The sequence below is a fragment of the Fonsecaea pedrosoi genome (genome assembly GCF_000835455.1).
Source record: "Fonsecaea pedrosoi CBS 271.37 unplaced genomic scaffold supercont1.6, whole genome shotgun sequence".
Classification (NCBI taxonomy): Eukaryota; Fungi; Ascomycota; class Eurotiomycetes; order Chaetothyriales; family Herpotrichiellaceae; genus Fonsecaea; species Fonsecaea pedrosoi.
The window spans coordinates 2728201-2745452 of record NW_013550610.1 but is presented as its reverse complement, the minus strand read 5'-3'; the positions used below and the strand labels follow the sequence as shown (position 1 = coordinate 2745452).

The window sequence follows — 17252 nt, the reverse complement described above, 5'->3', positions numbered from 1 at the left end:
ATATTTCAACAGTTCTTTCCACGACCCGCTTGAGCAAACCCTGATCTGGAAGTGCAGGATACCCTGATGGAAAGGCCCGTCTTAGCGAGACAAGGGAAGATTGGTGGTTGGCTCGGGTGTGTGTCTGCGAGTGATTGGGAGGATCTAGCCTTTAGGGATTCCTTGTGGTCCCCAAAGAGTGATCGTGGGATTCTGGGGGTGGCTGGGTTCTCTCGTTAGCTAAGGGATCATCTTTGGTGGTGTCCAACCTAGCCACGATGATCTTGCTGTTCTGATTCGATCGTGGAACGAAGGTGTTTTTGAGGCACACACTGAACGGTAGTGAGAGATTCAACTCCAATGTCCTATGCAGACGGGTGAAAGCTGCTTGGTGCCGCATCACGCCAGGATTGACACCAGGAGCAAGTTTGCAACTGTACCGAGTACGTCTGGACGAATACCGAGTAGATAGATGGCCTTGGAAACTCCTGTTATCTGGTTGGGGGCGCACAGAGGCTTGAGGCTTGGGGCTTGTGGAGTCTCGCTCAGGTGGCGCCCAGCGCCTCATGACGCAACCGTGGTGAGGTCACTCCCGCCAGGAACAAGTTAACGAGTGGCCTACCAGCCCTACCCAGGAAGAATTACTCAGGCGCTCAATTTCCTTGTTCAGTTTTCTTCCAGCCTGTCTTCTCGACCGCGGTGCTTTTGGCGTTAGTCATGTAAATGTCATCTACGAGTCTTGCTCGACAGAATTCTTGTGGAATACGTTGCAGGGTCGATTGCTTGGATTTTCCCGGTCTTGCGTTCAAAGTTGACGGAAGCCGCCATTCCTTGCGTCCATTGTCAGAGAGCCCACCAAGCTTGCGGACAGTCACTATGCTGAAGGAATCATCGTAACACCTCATATGGCGCAAATGCTCGCGCCTCTGGCCTCTTCCGCTACAGATTACAAGACCAGCCCTACCTTCGATCCTCCTCCCACCTCATTTCCCTACCCAGAACGACCGAAATCAGCACACAACGACTCCCGTCAATGCTCAGAAACTACGCTGCATAGTGGATCACATACACAGAATCCAGAGAGTACCAAAGAGGTTGGACAAGATGCTGGACAGAATGGCAACTTCGAAAGGCCGCGCCTTGCTTCGCGCAAGTTCGATACAGAAGTTATTAGCCCTACTACCTCGAGGACTTCAGCACCCCTCAGACAGCATCGGTCCACGGTGAACTACCCGGTTTCACGAAATACTGAACCTCGAATATCTTCGGGCGAGTCGGACACGTCATTTTCCTCAGATGAAGACAACATAGCTGGAATGCACAGGGTAAAGACTTATCCCGCTCACAATGCCCTCTCAAAATCCCAGCTGAATCGAGTTCGGACCCACCGGAGGCCGTCTCATCTGAAGGTGGGAAACGAGTTCTTTCAATCCCAAGGGAGAGTAGCCAGGGACGGCAGACTGAATATCTCGGTCAATGAGACAGCTCAGACAGGCTACCTTGCCAAAGCGCTAGGCGCAACCATTCGACATCAGCTGGGTCCCGACTACCAAGAGGAGGCAAAGGTGGCGGACAAGGCTAAGGCTGATTTCCTCAGAGACAAGCACAAGCTTGTCATTCCTTCGATGAACATAGTAATTATGGTTATTGGTAGCCGTGGCGACATTCAGCCCTTTTTGAAAATCGGGAAGATTCTGAAAGACAAGTACCACCACAGGGTACGGATTGCATCGCACCCTACCTTCAAGCAGTTCGTCGAGAAGGAAGTTGGTCTCGAATTCTTTTCTGTGGGTGGAGATCCTTCCGAACTGATGGCATTCATGGTCAAAAATCCTGGTTTGATACCGACGCTTGAGACTGTCAGGTCCGGAGAAATAGGCAAAAGGCGTGAGTCGATGTATCAAATGTTCCAAGGATTTTGGAGGGCGTGCATCAATGCCACAGACGACGAAATGGACGTGGCGAACCTGGAGTTAATGCGCTCGAAGCCTCCTTTTGTTGCCGACGCCATCATTGCAAACCCGCCCTCTTTCGCTCATTATCACTGCGCAGAGAGACTGAGTATCCCACTACACTTAGTCTTTACCTTTCCTTATTCCCCCACGCAAGCGTTTCCTCACCCTCTGGCCAATATCAAGGCTTCCAACGTGGACCAGAGGTACACCAACTTCATGAGCTATCCCTTGGTCGATCTGATGACATGGCAGGGACTGGGCGACTTGATCAACCGATTCCGTGTCCAAACTTTAGGATTGGAACCTGTTTCAACTCTCTGGGCTCCTGGTCAACTCTCTCGTCTCAAGGTTCCAGTGACATATCTCTGGTCGCCGGGCCTGGTGCCGAAGCCTCAGGACTGGGGTCCCGAGATAGACATCGCAGGCTACGTCTTCTTGGATCTGGCCACCTCTTACCATCCTCCAAAAGATCTAGTGAAGTTTCTCGAGAGATCAGATGCGAGGCCGATTGTTTATATAGGTTTTGGCTCAATCTCGGGAATCAGCAACCCGGGGGCATTCACGAAGATGGTTTTCGAGGCAGTCGAGAAGGCTGGTGTTCGCGCTGTGGTCAGCAGAGGATGGGGTGGTATGGGGGATGGTATGGACAAGCCCGACGGCATCTTCCTGATTGACAATGTACCCCACGACTGGCTTTTCCCACGCGTTGACGCAGTGGTTCACCACGGTGGTGCTGGAACCACAGCTGCGGGGCTGAGGTTTGGCAAGCCAACAATGATCGTTCCCTTCTTTGGAGACCAGCCTTTCTGGAGTGCGATGGTCGCAAGAGCGGGTGCGGGTGCGAAAGAGGCACTACCTCTGAAGAAACTTGACAGCGACAGATTCGCTGAGGGGATCCGTCAGTGCCTCGAGCCCGAAGCCAGAGCCAAAGCGGAAGCCATTGCTCAAAGCATTCAAGAGGAAGGCGATGGGGCGGAGAACGCGGTAGACTCTTTTCACCGACACCTGAATCTCGATGGCCCTCATTCGATGCGTTGTAGCATCTTCCCAGATCGCGTTGCCGTGTGGCAGACTAAGCACGCCAATACACGACTGTCGGCACTGGCAGCGAATCTGCTGGTGGAAAGCAAACATCTAGGCTGGTCCAACTTGGAGTTGGCCAAAAACCATGAGTGGACCGACTTTCAAGGACCTGGGGAGCCTATCACCGGCGCCGGCGGCGTGCTCGTTCAAGCCTTCCAAGAAGCATTTCGTGGACTGATGACGATGCATGAGACGACGAAACGAGACATCAAACACTATGAGAAACTCAGACGCAGGCAAAAGCAGAAATCGGCAATTGAAGGACTGATCCTACCAGGACGGATTGCATTGGCCACGCGCGGCACGTCAGTTGACGAGCAGAGGAAAGAGCATGCAAGACTCATGCAACAGGTCAATTTCCATGGAGAGCCAGAGCCGATGAAGTTGCCCTTTGGTCAGGCCGGACTCGACCAGGCTAACGCTAGAGATATCTCGAAGTTGTCCAAGACCACGACAACGAATCCGGATCGTACTGACCCAATGGTCGTGATCTTGAAAGATGTGGGCAAGGGGATCGGCCACTCCAGCAAAGCCATTGCAGTACTTCCTTTACAAATGTGGAATGCCCTGGCTCTTGGATTTCACAACGCACCCCGGTTGTATGGCGACAAAACCGTACGGCCTTCTCCCCAGGGGATTAATGGATTTCGCACGGGGCTGAAGGTGGCGGGCAAAGAGTTTTGGTTCGGGCTTTACGACGGAGTGATAGGTGTTGTGCGCATTCCCTACCTCGACGTCCAGGAGGATGGGATGTCGGCGTTACCCAAAGGCATTGCGCGAGGCATTGGCGGGTTGGTGTTGAAGCCTATCTCGGGTGTGCTTGGTCTAGGAGCGTACACAGCGAAAGGAGTCCACAGCAGTGTTCGACGACGAGTGCGAGATACCCAGAAGACTGAGCGATGGATCCAGCATGCGAGAATCGCGCAGGGGCACAGAGAAGCTCAGATGTTGGAAGAGCAGCGGCAACAGGGCAGTTCTGAGTTACCCCAACCACACTGTCCCATGCTGCCCGATCTGGCAGAGGCCCGCAAACATGCACTGCACCTGTGGACGATGTATGAGAAGGACAAGATGGCGGAGGAACGAGAAAAAGAAAAGCGGCTGCTTCTACTGAACAAGACGCGCGGTGAAACGACTTGATGGTCGCATGGTTGGAGGAGCACGAGGAGGAATTGGAGGATGCGCGCCAAGGGCCACAGCAACGCTTGTTCTTTCCGACCCTTTCGGCTTGAAGTCCCTCTTCAGTCACGGGTCTAAACCTCATTATGTCATTTGCGTGATTGTTCGAATGCAGGTCACCAACCAATCAACTTTCGACGATAAGCTTCGGCGTAAGGGGAATGCGGGGAGACTGCATGTACGCCACATTTTCCTGGCTTCAGATCCAAGAGGGTTGTGTTTCCTTTTGTTGCTGGCTTGAGATACCCCATATCCTGTTAGATGTTTTGTTTCGTTTTGTTTAGGTAGCAGGCAAGCGATTAAGTGGATGGACTGACGGATATCACAAGAGGCGGGACACGTAGACCTACATACAACTCGCTTAGCAGGGCGAACAGGAGCAGGGGAGAACCAAAGTCTGCGTTGCACGAGACGTTGATGAGAAGAGACGAATGTTCTCATCATCATACGCGGTGGTTGATGGATTGGCAATTGGCACCTGCAAGGTACAACGGCCTGACAAGTAGGAATAATAATAACTGCTGGTGTGATGACAAGAACAAAACCGCTGGGCACACCGAACGGCAAAGGTGCCTGCTCTGGCCCCTCGGGTTGATGATAATACGACATCGTAAGCAGCCGTGCAGTTCATCGTGAAAAGGCGGAGGAGATTCAAGGAGAGGTGGGGGTGGTTGAACGATTGTCTGTTCGAGTAGCTGCTCACTATTCGCCTCGTTCGCTTCATTTGCCTCCACAGCAACTGAGAGTTGGATCTGGAATGTCTCGTGCTACTGAGCTAATTTACCCGGAAGCCCAGAAATTGGCATCTGAGTTGGATTCTTGGTTGTGCTGACCGTCCAACCCACGATTACATGCTGGACCAGTCGCAATGGTAACAAGTGCGCCTTGAGGTGTGGCCGTCATCATTACAGTCGCTCCTGTGCGCAGTGAGCAACATCGTCAATGCTTGAGGATGTGCTACGTAGCAAGCGAGGGTGGCCATGGCGTGAAGGAGGAATATCCGATCGACTTCTTTTTGTTTTTCCTTATCTTGAGCTGGTCTTTCACTAGTCGATTAGACCCAGTCTCTCTCAAACCTCAGTGGATGCAAGGATCAGTAGGGAGGAACAATAACAAGTAGTGGTTCCGGTAGAGGTGGTGACCAGGGCTGGACCCTTGAAGCCTACCCTTGAAGCCTTGGGAATCTCCAACTGTTAAGCTGACGGTTTTAGTAACGACCCGGGCATCACTCCAACATGACTGGCTCGTGGCTCGGGGGCGTATCAGCTCGGCTTGTTGATGGGCGACCAGTGGTGAGAGGCCCAATTCCTCTGGCTTTTGGTGGGGGAGGCAAGAAGCGGCCATGCCCAAAGCCCCCCGAACAAAGGCCTCACTAGCCCCTCTCCCACCCCCCCAACTGCAAGCTGCAGGCTGGCCCAGGGTCATCCAGGGTGCAAAGCTGCCCCATTCGCCCATGCGGCAATGCCATGCACCTTTGTGACATTTATTTATTTGCTTGCTTCTTCTTTGTCCTTCCTGTTATCGCTCCTCTCTCACTTTTCAAAACTTCCTTTCTCCTCCTCGTCGCTCTCCGTCGTTGTTGTTCTCTCTGAACTACAATCACCAAGAACCTTTTGTTCTTCTCTCTTCTGTCTCTATCCACATTGTTCAGTCTCGTCACTTGCTCATCTTATCCACCATGGTGAGTTCCCCCGCTATGCTTGCGGCGAGATCCTCACCACATCAAAACTGGCATGGTTCATATGGACTGACTGACACTCGTCTTACAGGCTGGCGTCGGTGAATCTACCATTGTTTCCAACTCCTCCAATGTGAGTCTCCCACACTCCGGTCGAACGTCTACCCTCGATCACGACCCTGCGCTCTTGCGCCAGACTACACGCCCCATTCGAACGCTCACTAACTAACCTTTCCTCTCACAGTTGGAGAAATACATGAAATTGGACCAGAAAGGCAAAGTCCTTGCTGAATACATTTGGATTGACGGATTCAACGGCCTTCGAAATAAGACAAAGGTAAGCACATTGTTTGCGATATTTTGTCCATGCAATTCATGCCCTCGGTGCCTCCATCTGGCATTTCGACACGAGACCTGCCCATGGCCATAGTGGGCGCGCACCCTCAACCCGAAATCCCGCCAAAAACCCAAAAAGTCCCGAAACGAGAACTCGGCTGCCACTTTCCTGTGGGCAGGGGTGCACCGCCGGGCTGGAAAGACCCACGTTGGGAAACCCAGTTGCGGCGGCGTCACAGTCAAAAAGTGGCGTGGCTTATCCACCACCCGTTCTCGACCCCTCCGAGGCTGCGCCGCCCACTTGAAATCAGCCATGCGCCAATCGCCTTTCACCCGATCTCGGCATTTCCCAAGACGACAATCAAACCACCCCTTGGCCCGCGCCATAGACAGCCGAGCATTGACGCGGCTCCACCGAGACTTGACACATCGAAATCCCATTATTACTTGCAGAAATGGCCACAGGCTGACTTGAAACTTCCAGACTCTTAGCGAAGCCCCCAAGAGCGTCGACGATCTTCCCGAATGGAACTTTGACGGTTCATCCACCGGCCAGGCTCCGGGCGACAATTCTGATGTCTACATCCGGCCCGTGGCCATGTACCCCGACCCAATCCGTCTAGGCGAGAACGTCTTGGTTATGTGCGAGACCTGGGACCCCGATGGAACGCCCAACAAGTTCAACTATCGCCACGAGGCTTTCCGATTAATGGAGGCCAACGCCGCGCACAAGGTGTGGTTCGGGTTGGAGCAAGAATACACTCTCTTGGCCGCCGACGGTTGGCCGTATGGCTGGCCCAAGGGTGGCTTCCCAGGTCCCCAGGGACCGTACTACTGCGGTGTTGGCACTGGCCGTGTCTACTGCCGTGATATCGTCGAGGCACACCACAAGGCCTGCATGTATGCCGGTATCAACATTTCGGGGACCAACGCCGAGGTGATGCCCGCTCAATGGGAATACCAGGTTGGTCCCTGCGAGGGTATTGATTGTAAGTCACACGGCATGCGTTGCGCGGCGTTGCGAACAACAGCTGACTACTCAATGTACAGTGGGTGACCAACTCTGGGTTTCACGATGGCTTCTCCACCGTATCGCCGAAGAATTTGGCGCCAAAGTCTCATTTCAACCCAAGCCTATCCCGGGTGACTGGAATGGAGCTGGCCTCCACACCAATGTGTCGTCCAAGGAGATGCGAGAAGAGGGTGGCATGAAATACATCGAGGAGGCCATGAAGAAGTTGGAGAAGCGCCACGTCGAGCATATCAAGGTCTACGGCGAAGACAACCACCTGCGTATGACCGGTGCCCACGAGACATCAAGTATTGATAAGTTCACCTGGGGTGTTGCCGACCGAGGGTCATCTGTCCGCATTCCCCGAGCCTGTGCCCGAGAAGGCAAGGGTTACTTTGAGGACCGACGACCAGCATCCAATGCTGACCCATACCGTAAGTCTCAAATGAGTTTGCTGTTGCCTTGCATGTGCTAATTTATGCGTGTCACAGAGGTCACTGGAATGATTGTTGAGACGTTATACGGAAGTCTGCCAGAGGAGAAGAAGTAAGCCGCTCATTGCGATGAGGTAGAGGGGCAAATGATGCAAGAGCAATAATATGAGACTAAAGAGACAGTCCACCGAGATGTGGATTGCCAGGGTTTTGTGATGAGGAGTTCACTTGCAACTGATGGAGGTCGCTGCTTAACATAGATCGAAGAAAGAGCGCTATCGAGGTTCAATATCATGATGCAACCCAACTATCTCCCGGTTCCTTTTCTACAGTAGTGATGCTCGTTACAAGGATATATGGATCCCCTTCCAAATCAATTTCCGGGGCCTTGGTGAGAAGGGAAAACCAAGTGCGGAGTCGGAGAGACTTGGAAGATCCATCAACTACGCGTAGTAGGAGTATAACATCACCGTGCTACCACGCCCTTGAGTTAGTCACACTTGTCTATCATCGTCCAGTCTACTCTGTTAGTGTATTGAAGCTGCTTCAGTCGTGACTCGTGGCAAGGGCGTATATCAACCACGAAAGAAAGGTTTTGTCAAAAGTCGATTCGAGACATTGAGACAACAAACAACCAACCAAAGATTGCGCTCGTTCTCCGTTTGAAACCGTCCGACCGTCTCTCCGTCCAATTGGAAACGAGGCAAAAAAAGGTTGCTAAATAAAAAGAAAATCCCCAGATAATAAAGTGAGATGCCATTGGGAGAAAGATTCGTGCAGGGAGGGGAAAACAGGCGAGGTTGCAGGTGGCACTATTATGGCGTAATCGAGCTGGTGTCAAACGCGAAGGGTCGGGACGAGAGGCATATTGCTTCTTTAGATAGGGAGGTAGGCTGTCAAGCTGGTCATCGGATCATCCTTGGAAGGTCATCTCAGGTGAACTGTTCTGAACTATACTCGCCGGGCTGGTTGGCACATTCATTCGTCCCCGCTATCAAGTGATCCTCGTAGCGAACTTCCCCGACGATCAACAGAACCGGACGCCTGGGAAGGGAAGAGGCAGAGGGAAGAGGGGGGACGGGGTTCCTCATACCTACCGTACTATTCAATCCTTGTAAATCCTCGAATAAGCCTCGCACACACGCGCGTGTATTGTATGGTGTTTTCCACTCAATCGGTTCCCGCCCTGCCTCCATTGGCATAATCTCAGTCCAAGTACTCGTACGGTTGTCTGGGCTGAGTACCGTGCTAGGCCCGCTTTTGTAGCGTGTAGAGACCATGCTAAGGACGGTGCCCGTCCCCAGTTATCCGATCAGACCCGGTGTTGGTAGATTCATCATCAAGCTCTGTGTGCCCAGAACGGCAGCACATGGCGCCCGAACTCTCTGCTCAAGGTTTGATGTCTTGGAAGAGATAACAGAGACAAGGGTGGCATGACTTTTGCCAGAGAAACACGAAGCTATACGAAGACGAGATTGTTTTGTGGTTTCTTTTTGTGGAGGATTGGGTGTGGAGAGGGGGGTTGTTCAGCTTTGTGGCGCGGATAAAACATCAAAGACATATAACGGCTGATAAGGATGCAGAAGTGAGGCACGGCACTCACGATCCTTCTCCGGGGGGTTCTGAGCTCTCGTCGATTCGACAATACCTGCCTGATGCACCTTCTGTTGAAGGGCAATAAGCGATAATCTGAGTGAAAAATTTCTTTCACCCCTGGATAAAAAATTTTCCCTTTAAGCGTGACCTGGAGAAGTTGGAGGAGGAGTGGTCGATGAGCAGAGGGAGCTAATGCGTGAAAAGATTATGCGCATCATGCGACAAGTCTATCGCAGAGGCAGAGGGACTCCAGATTGGGATTGCCATTGTTTTCGCATGCACCCCAGTTTGTGCATGGCTATAAGCTATGATCCCCCAGACGGAGGCTGCGAGGTTCCGTAGCTGAGAAAGGAGATACGTTGCTTGGCTGCTCACGTGCCTCTGACGTCAAACTATTTTCGCTTGGCATCATTGGCTTTCGCTCGCTCGGTTAAAGTGGACAAACAGTGGCCGATATGGAACAGAAAATAAGCTGGGCCCTTGCATGAGGCTAATGCGTGCGCTGCGTCTTTTGCCGGGCTTATCCCTGCATCGGGTCTGCACGAAAATCATGAAAGTCTGATAAGCTTTGCCGTTCCCATTGGTCGTTTTCAACCTCTATCTTGAATCACTCGTCGACGAAATGAATAACCACGCTGATTACACCGTGTTTTACACCTGGTTGAAAGCTGCAATTACCAGAAGCAATTCTCTTCGCTTCTTGCCGTCTTTAAGAACTGCCTTGGCATTACGAGACACAAATCTCCCTCAACCGAAAAATTTTCTCTTTGTCGCGTGTGTTGTTGGGCTGTTGCTTTTGCCCGCAGGGTTGTTCACCCTCTCACTACCAAGTCTTCCCGATATCGGGCGAAAGTCTATTATCGAGTCAATCAGTCAGTCAGTCAGTCAGTTGTACCGAATACCAAGTCCATCTGTCCGTACGCCGTACGGTACTCCTGCAGGATGGCCTTGCGATCGACTGATGAGGTCTCCTGAGATATTCACAGGCCAAGGCTTTGGAGCCGACTGGACCACGTCTTCCGTGCAAACATGTCTTTGATAACAATTGACAGCTAACCACTCACCGAAGGACAATACGATCAGGCTGGGGATCTCGGCCCCAAAAGCCGTCGAGTCTTGTAACAACTTCTCGTGCTGCCAAGCCACCAGACATGCATCCAGATCACAGATACGGATTCAGCTTTTTCGTCATGATCATTGTATTGTTTTCTTTTCCTCGGTTTCGGTCCGCGCGGGCTCGTGCTAAGTGCGAACCACCAACCAGCTACGACAACCCCACAAATTTCCAAACAAGCTGCAAGTCCAACAGACCACCAACGAGCGATTTACCGGACCCAGGTACCTCCCTAGTCTTGCCCAATCCGCAACAATACCTCGAGGAAGAGAAGTAAAAGAGGTGGAAGATAAAGACAACAAAAGAAAAGAAAAGAAAAACACCACAAGTGGCCCATCCCATCAGTCCACAGACACATACGGACACAGACCCAAAGGCCACCCGTAACAAGCTCCTCCCCCGGTTCCTGTGACATGCGGTCCACTCAGATCGCCGTGACCCTTGCTCCATCGAGACCGTCACAGATGCATCACCTCCAACCCTCGTTACTCCCACTCCGCTGACCCATGACGCGACACCGAACTTTTCCCACCCTGTCTAAATGTCCACTGTGCAGCCGTCCAATGTCGTTGAAAATCATCTTCTGAGGCTTTTAGCTCCGTCTTGACGTCTTTCTCTTGCTTCTTCAGTCAAACATCCCTGGGGCTGTACAGTCTTGGAAAACGGCATCCACCTCGTTTCGTATCTCTTGTCTCGCGTGCTTGACAGGCTTGATTGTTCCTATCTTTTATGTCGTTTGCCCTTATCATCGCCACGGCACCAACCACGTCGTCTCCTGCTGTCCGGTAAAGTCCTGGGAATTACTTCTTAGACTGCTGGCTTATTGGCAGCTGATTTTTCTTTTTCCACGACTACTCTTCTCTTCTGCGACGAGGTATATATCTTGAACTGGCCTGCCTGGGAGTTTGACAGCCTCGAAAACGCTATTACCGAGGCTCACTCCCCTCTGCAGAACCCCGTCTCAATCACGGTGCTGTCACCATGTCGTCGAGTGACATCGCCGACTTTCTCCCTTCGTATGCCTCATACAACTGGACCGGCGCGCCAGCCGACTACTCTCTGGCTACAAATGAGAGAACAGGAGGAGACTCAAGTACGTTGTCTTGATCGCGTTCGGATGGCGGATTCTCTGACCATGGTGCAGGAACGGAGAATCTGAACAAATGGTATCAGTCGGGCGACCAGGCATATATCATCATCTCATCATGTCTGGTGTTGATCATGGTGCCGGGCCTCGGCTTTCTCTATTCGGGCCTGGCACGACGAAAGTCGGCCTTGTCCTTGATGTGGGCTTGCATGGCCGCAGGCAGTGTCATCAACTTCCAGTGGTACTTTTGGGGCTATTCACTTACCTTCTCCCCTACCGGCACAAGCGGCTTCATTGGAGATCTGGTTCACTTTGGCCTGAAACGAACTCTGGGGGCCCCCAGCCCCGGGTCGCCTCTGGTCCCTAGCCTCCTATATTCCTTCTACCAGGTGAGCGACCTTGATCCTTTTCTGGCAACACGACTCTGATGGGTGACTCACAGATGCAATTCTGCTGCGTGACCGCTGCTATCGTTGCAGGCGCCGTGGCCGAACGTGGCCGATTAATGCCTTTCCTCGTTTGGACCTTTCTGTGGGCAACCCTCGTGTACAACCCGATCGCGTGCTGGGTGTGGAATGTCAACGGATGGGCATTCAATTACGGCGTGATGGATTATGCTGGTGGTGGGCCCGTTGAGATCGGCTCTGGCATGTCTGCCTTGGCCTATTCCATGGTTCTGGGAAAGAGACAGGAGAAGATGATGCTCAACTTCCGCCCCCACAACGTTTCCTTCATCCTCCTCGGAACCGTCCTGCTATGGTTTGGCTGGCTAGGCTTCAACGGCGGTTCCTCCTTTGGAGCCAACCTCAGGGCTGTCATTGCTTGCTGGAACTCTAATTTGACAGCCACTTTTGCCGCGGCCGCCTGGGTTCTGCTCGATTTCAGGCTGGCTCGGAAATGGTCGATGGTCGGTTGGTGTTCCGGAACCATCTCTGGGCTTGTGGCGGCCACGCCCGCGTCCGGATACCTTGACACATGGGGCAGTGTGGTATTGGGCATTGTTACTGGCATTGGCTGCAATTTTGCCACCAAGAGTGAGCCATATCCAGGACCCTTCTGCTTGGGGCTTCTGTGGTGCTGACTGTTATTTCTAGTCAAGTATTGGATCCGGATCGACGACTCCATGGACGTGTTCGCTGAGCACGGTGTTGCTGGCATGATTGGTCTGATGTTCAACGCTCTTTTTGGCGTCGACTACGTTGTGGGTCTCGACGGTGTCAATACAGGCGGCACCAATCCAACAACAGGCACTGCCATCGGCGGGTGGCCGATTGGGAACTATCGCCAATTCTATATCCAACTCGCCTATGTCCTGGCATGTACGGGCTATGCCTTCGTCATGAGCGCCATCCTGGCTTACATTGTCAACTTTATCCCGGGTCTGCATTTGCGTGCTTCAGAGGAGGCCGAGCTGCTCGGCATGGACGATGACCAACTGGGCGAGTTTGCCTATGACTACGTTGAGGTATGTCCTGTTCCTTTTCCCAACGCACCCGCTTCTCCAGCCTTTTCAGATTCTCACGTCAATTGATACTAACCAACTTTCCTTGCTTGACAGGTCCGCCGCGACTATCTCGCCTGGACGCCGCAAAACCCGGACCAAAACGGTATCGACCCCAACATCCCCAGGGAAGATCGCTATGGCATCGGAGAACACTCGGACATGATCCGGAAGGCCGGCGCTTTGACCACCCCAGGCGAGTCGACTGAAGCCAGTACGCGCAGCAACCAGGAACTTCCCGCGCAGGGAGACCGGCATGCCATCAAAGCCGAAGATGTAGAGAAGGCCAGGCATGAACCAGAGGCGTAGGCTTCTCGTCTCTAGTCGTGTCTCTCTTCGTTGTCGCGTATGCGTGCCTGTGGGTGTGTGGCTCTCTTGCTGCGCTCCTCAGTGATCTGTCAAGTTATGCATGCGCACGTCTCTACAGGTTTTGATCTGTTTCTTCCCTTTGAGATGGCTTGGCTGGACTAGGCCGCGTTTATCGGAAGTGAACAAACACGCAAAGACCGGGAGACCACCACATCCATACATGCAAGCACAGGATGCAATCAGATGTCCTGTTCTTTCGAAGGTTCGCAAGTGCAAACGAACGCGAGAGCGAGGGAAGAGAAAAGTTCCAAACTTTTACCCCCTTTTCTTTTATGATGTGCTGCAGCGAGAATATCTTACATTGGCTGTGATCGATATGTCTATGTCTAGATACAAGAATATATTACTTTTTTGGGCATACAGGATTTAGAGAAGATTGAAAACAGTCTACTTTCCATGAATTGCAAGGGCTCGGGGGAAGGCAATCTCATCATTACAGTGAGCGTCTTTTCACCCATGGTTCCATCTGTGTCCTTTCTCGCCAGGGATATCGATCTAAAAGCACAAGGCACCTCCATCCACCCGCAGATCTGCGCCGGTGATGTATCTCCCTGCCCTCCTGCTACTGAGGAGGACGACGGGCCCCGTGATTTCCTCCACATCGCCCATCCGGCCCATGGGACAGCGGCTGGCCCAGATGTCCCGCACGGGTTTCAGGCTGTCGCCGGCGTTGAGCACCGTGTCCATGTACCCGGGGGAGATGCAGTTGACGCGGATGCCGTGGACTGCCCACTCGGCGGCGAGGTTCTGCGTCAGGTGCGCGACGCCGGCTTTGCTGACGTTGTAGGCTGCCTGGGGTTGGGGGAAGTTTGTCGCGTAGGCCGATATGGAGGCCGTGAAGACGATGGCGCCGCCGGACTGGGAAGCAATCATGCGTCGCGCCGCGGCCTGGGCGCAGAGGAACGACCCCGTCAGGTTGACGTCGACGACCTTGCGGAATTGGCTGGCCGTCGCGGAGACGGAGTGCACGCACCCGACGATGCCTGCGAAGCAGCATAGCACGTCGACACTGCCGAGCATCTCCTCTGCGGCTTGGAATGCGCGGTCCACCTCCGCCTCCAACGTCACGTCGACGGGGATGGTGTGGACCTTTGCGTTGGGGAAATCCTCCTTCAGTCGCGCTATCGCCTCCGAGGACGTCTGAATCGTCACGGGCAGGTCCATGAGGGCGACCCCACCGGCGCCGTGCTCAAGCAGTGCCCGCGCAGAGACCAGGGCCAATGTCCCCGCTCCGCCCGTCAGGACAGCGTTGCCCTCCACTTTGAACCTCGCGGCGGCACGTTCTGAAGCGGATGTCGCCTGTACTGGGGCCAAGGGCGCCGTGAGAGGGTTTTCAGCCACCGAGAGACTCATGGTCGGGATGATTCGCGAGGTGAGGGCCGCCCGCTCGTCTTGGTCTGCCATTGGTGCTGCCGGTATTGAGTTGGGTTCGCCCATTTTGGCGGTCTTGAGAGCGAAGCGAGTCTCTTACACGCTAGATCTCGGCGTAAAGTCGACTGCGTGATTGTCAAATTGTTTGTAGAGTTCATCCACCTGTCTGTGTGGTGAGGTTATGTGTTGGCGGTGAGTCGTTAGAAGCAGGCACTGGTTTAGAGTAGGAAAGCAGAGAAATAAAAGGGCAGTCAGATAATAATTGACAGATTTCTATCCATCACTAGGCTCACCGATCGACCTTGCCTCTCGACATTGACGACACTTGACTTGTACCCGTTGACGCGTTTCACTCTCTGTTTGTGTGTCAACGGTATCTAGTGTTACTTCGCACTCGGTGTGCAGTGACATCTTTTGGTCATATTCTCGGCGAGAGATTGCCCGATCCGCCGACCACCAGGAGTATTTTTTTTCTCTGAATTATTGTGCCACAGACACGCAGATCAATTTTCGAGTGACTGGCAAATTGGCTGGCATTTTCTACAGGTGTGACACCTCATACAAGAACCACTCCTTGTCACATCCTGCTTCTCCCTCTTCCCATTTCGCCGAACAAGACGCAATGTCGCAACCCAGCCCACTTCCGGGCCCCGCGCCCACTGCGACAGCGTCTTCAACTCAATCTCTCTCCTCCCAGATCGACCTGCTGGTGGCCCTCCACCTCTGGTCCTGGCCGGCCTTGACCCTCGCGATCCAAAACTCCTGGGGCGGCTCCCCCGCAGTCTCCAAGGACAAGCGGGACTGGTTCGCCGGCGCCGTGTCGGAACTGCTCACGTCGACGCCCCCGCAACTGGCCGACGTCGGCGACCTGGAAGAGGTGCTGATCCAAGTCATGCTGGACGAGTTCGAGGTCGTTGTCGACGACGGCAGCGCCGAAGAGACGGCCGCCAAGATCTGGAGCGGCGCCACGAAATTGGGCGCGGGGGACGTCTCGGAATTGATCGACCTCTACGCAAAGTGGCAGGAGAAGCAGAAAGACGGAGGTGCTGACAAGGTCGTCGGTATCGTCAGGGGGGAGGACAAGGATGCGGAAGAGACGGATTGGGACGACAACGACGATGACGAGGAAGACGAGGAAGAGTGGAATGGGTTCCCTGATCGAGCAGACGTGCAGATGGACGATGCGCCGCCGTCACTCATTGACATTGACTGGAAACCGAAGCAGAAGCCCGAGCCCGAGGTGGACGAAGACGGGTTTACAAAGGTTGTGGGCAAGAAGAAAAGATGATTCTGTGCTCGAGAGATTGGTCTCAACACTTATTTCGGCCATCTATCTGGCATGCAGGTTCCAGCATTCGAAAGAATCAAGACACACTGTCGACCGACCCATCCCTCTGGACCGTGGCGTCACACTCACAAATTACTACAGCGACATTTCAGTGACCCTCTGGATCGACCAACCCCAAATCCTCATTCTCCTTCTTACTCCTCTGACTCCACTCGGGCGGCTCGTCGATCCCCTCTTCCTCCTCGCGGTCGCCCTGTGCCTTGTCCTTGTGCACGGTGGTCGGCTTGTGCTCGGCCGGCGAGTACACAGTGTACAAGATCAACGGTGTCGGACCGGTGTTGATGAATTGGTGCTGCGTGCCCGCCGGCACAATGATGAGATCTCCAGCCTTGACGTCTTGATCCACGCCGTTGATGGTGGCCTTTCCTTTGCCGGATGTGAATGTCAAGATCTGATCGACGGTGTGTTTCTACAGAGATAAAAATAAGCCACGATATTAATAGCGACAGCCACACAAAAGCATTCGACACATCGACCCCATCCGCCAGAAGAATCGCCGGACAACCCAGGGACCAGGAGACCAGGGGAGACTCACCTCGTCTCCGATCTCTCCGTCCACCGGTACCGTCATGAGGACCAACTGACTGTACAACCCCGTCCACAGTACCCGGCGAAAGTCGCCCGACTCGCTGGGTAACGAGGTCGTCATGTCAGGAAAATAGGCCATTTCGTGTTTCGGCGGATCCATCGATGGGGTGGTGAACTTCATCCTCGCGGTTATCGACGTTGTCGTTCTCGTTCTCGTTCTCACGTCTGCAGCGTTGATGCGGGCAAAGAGTGAACGTGCGACGGCGTGGCAATCCCGTGATCCGAGATGGTTGGACTTAGAGTGTAGACAGCGACAGCGACAGCAGCAAGATCTCCCGAAGCTGAAGGAAACTTGCGATGCGAGAGACATGGAGCAATAACGACAAATGAAAAAGAAACCGAAGAGACGAAAACGTTTCGGGAAAGGGCAGGGACAAAAATGATGACACCTCGAGGGGATCCGAGTTGAATGAGATGATGATGATATGGTGTGACTGAATGTATCTGGATTTACTCTTCACCACTTAGGGCTGAGAGAACTCGCGATTACGTTACGAAATGAAACGACCGTAAACCCATGACCAAATAAGTATTCACGGAACAAATTTCCCTGACACATATGGCCCCTACATTGGGTAGCACGTACCAAGCTTTCCACGAGCTGAGAACCGAAAAAGACAAG

The 17252-nt window shown here is 53.3% G+C and overlaps 6 protein-coding genes across 6 annotated transcripts; 4 read left to right on the top strand and 2 right to left on the bottom strand.

Moving 5' to 3' along the window:
• Nucleotides 1-884: 884 nt before the first annotated feature.
• Nucleotides 885-4157, top strand: Z517_09830 (uncharacterized protein; the record flags this gene model as incomplete). The annotated part of the gene is made up of 1 exon (XM_013425738.1): nt 885-4157. The coding sequence occupies one exon, from the start codon at nt 885-887 to the stop codon at nt 4155-4157; it is 3273 nt and encodes a 1090-aa protein (XP_013281192.1).
• A 1973-nt stretch (nt 4158-6130) lies between these two features.
• Nucleotides 6131-7772, top strand: Z517_09829 (glutamine synthetase; the record flags this gene model as incomplete). The annotated part of the gene is made up of 4 exons (XM_013425737.1): nt 6131-6211; nt 6695-7199; nt 7261-7656; nt 7714-7772. The coding sequence occupies 4 exons, from the start codon at nt 6131-6133 to the stop codon at nt 7770-7772; spliced, it is 1041 nt and encodes a 346-aa protein (XP_013281191.1).
• Nucleotides 7773-11347: 3575 nt separating this feature from the next.
• Nucleotides 11348-13263, top strand: Z517_09828 (uncharacterized protein; the record flags this gene model as incomplete). Its single annotated transcript, XM_013425736.1, has 5 exons — nt 11348-11459; nt 11511-11842; nt 11896-12487; nt 12548-12918; nt 13012-13263. 5 exons carry the CDS (start codon nt 11348-11350, stop codon nt 13261-13263), a joined length of 1659 nt encoding a protein of 552 aa, XP_013281190.1.
• A 555-nt stretch (nt 13264-13818) lies between these two features.
• Nucleotides 13819-14760, bottom strand: Z517_09827 (uncharacterized protein; the record flags this gene model as incomplete). The annotated part of the gene is made up of 1 exon (XM_013425735.1): nt 13819-14760. The coding sequence occupies one exon, from the start codon at nt 14758-14760 to the stop codon at nt 13819-13821; it is 942 nt and encodes a 313-aa protein (XP_013281189.1).
• Nucleotides 14761-15316: 556 nt separating this feature from the next.
• Nucleotides 15317-15982, top strand: Z517_09826 (uncharacterized protein; the record flags this gene model as incomplete). Its single annotated transcript, XM_013425734.1, has 1 exon — nt 15317-15982. One exon carries the CDS (start codon nt 15317-15319, stop codon nt 15980-15982), a length of 666 nt encoding a protein of 221 aa, XP_013281188.1.
• A 148-nt stretch (nt 15983-16130) lies between these two features.
• Nucleotides 16131-16751, bottom strand: Z517_09825 (uncharacterized protein; the record flags this gene model as incomplete). The annotated part of the gene is made up of 2 exons (XM_013425733.1): nt 16131-16451; nt 16578-16751. 2 exons carry the CDS (start codon nt 16749-16751, stop codon nt 16131-16133), a joined length of 495 nt encoding a protein of 164 aa, XP_013281187.1.
• Nucleotides 16752-17252: the final 501 nt, after the last annotated feature.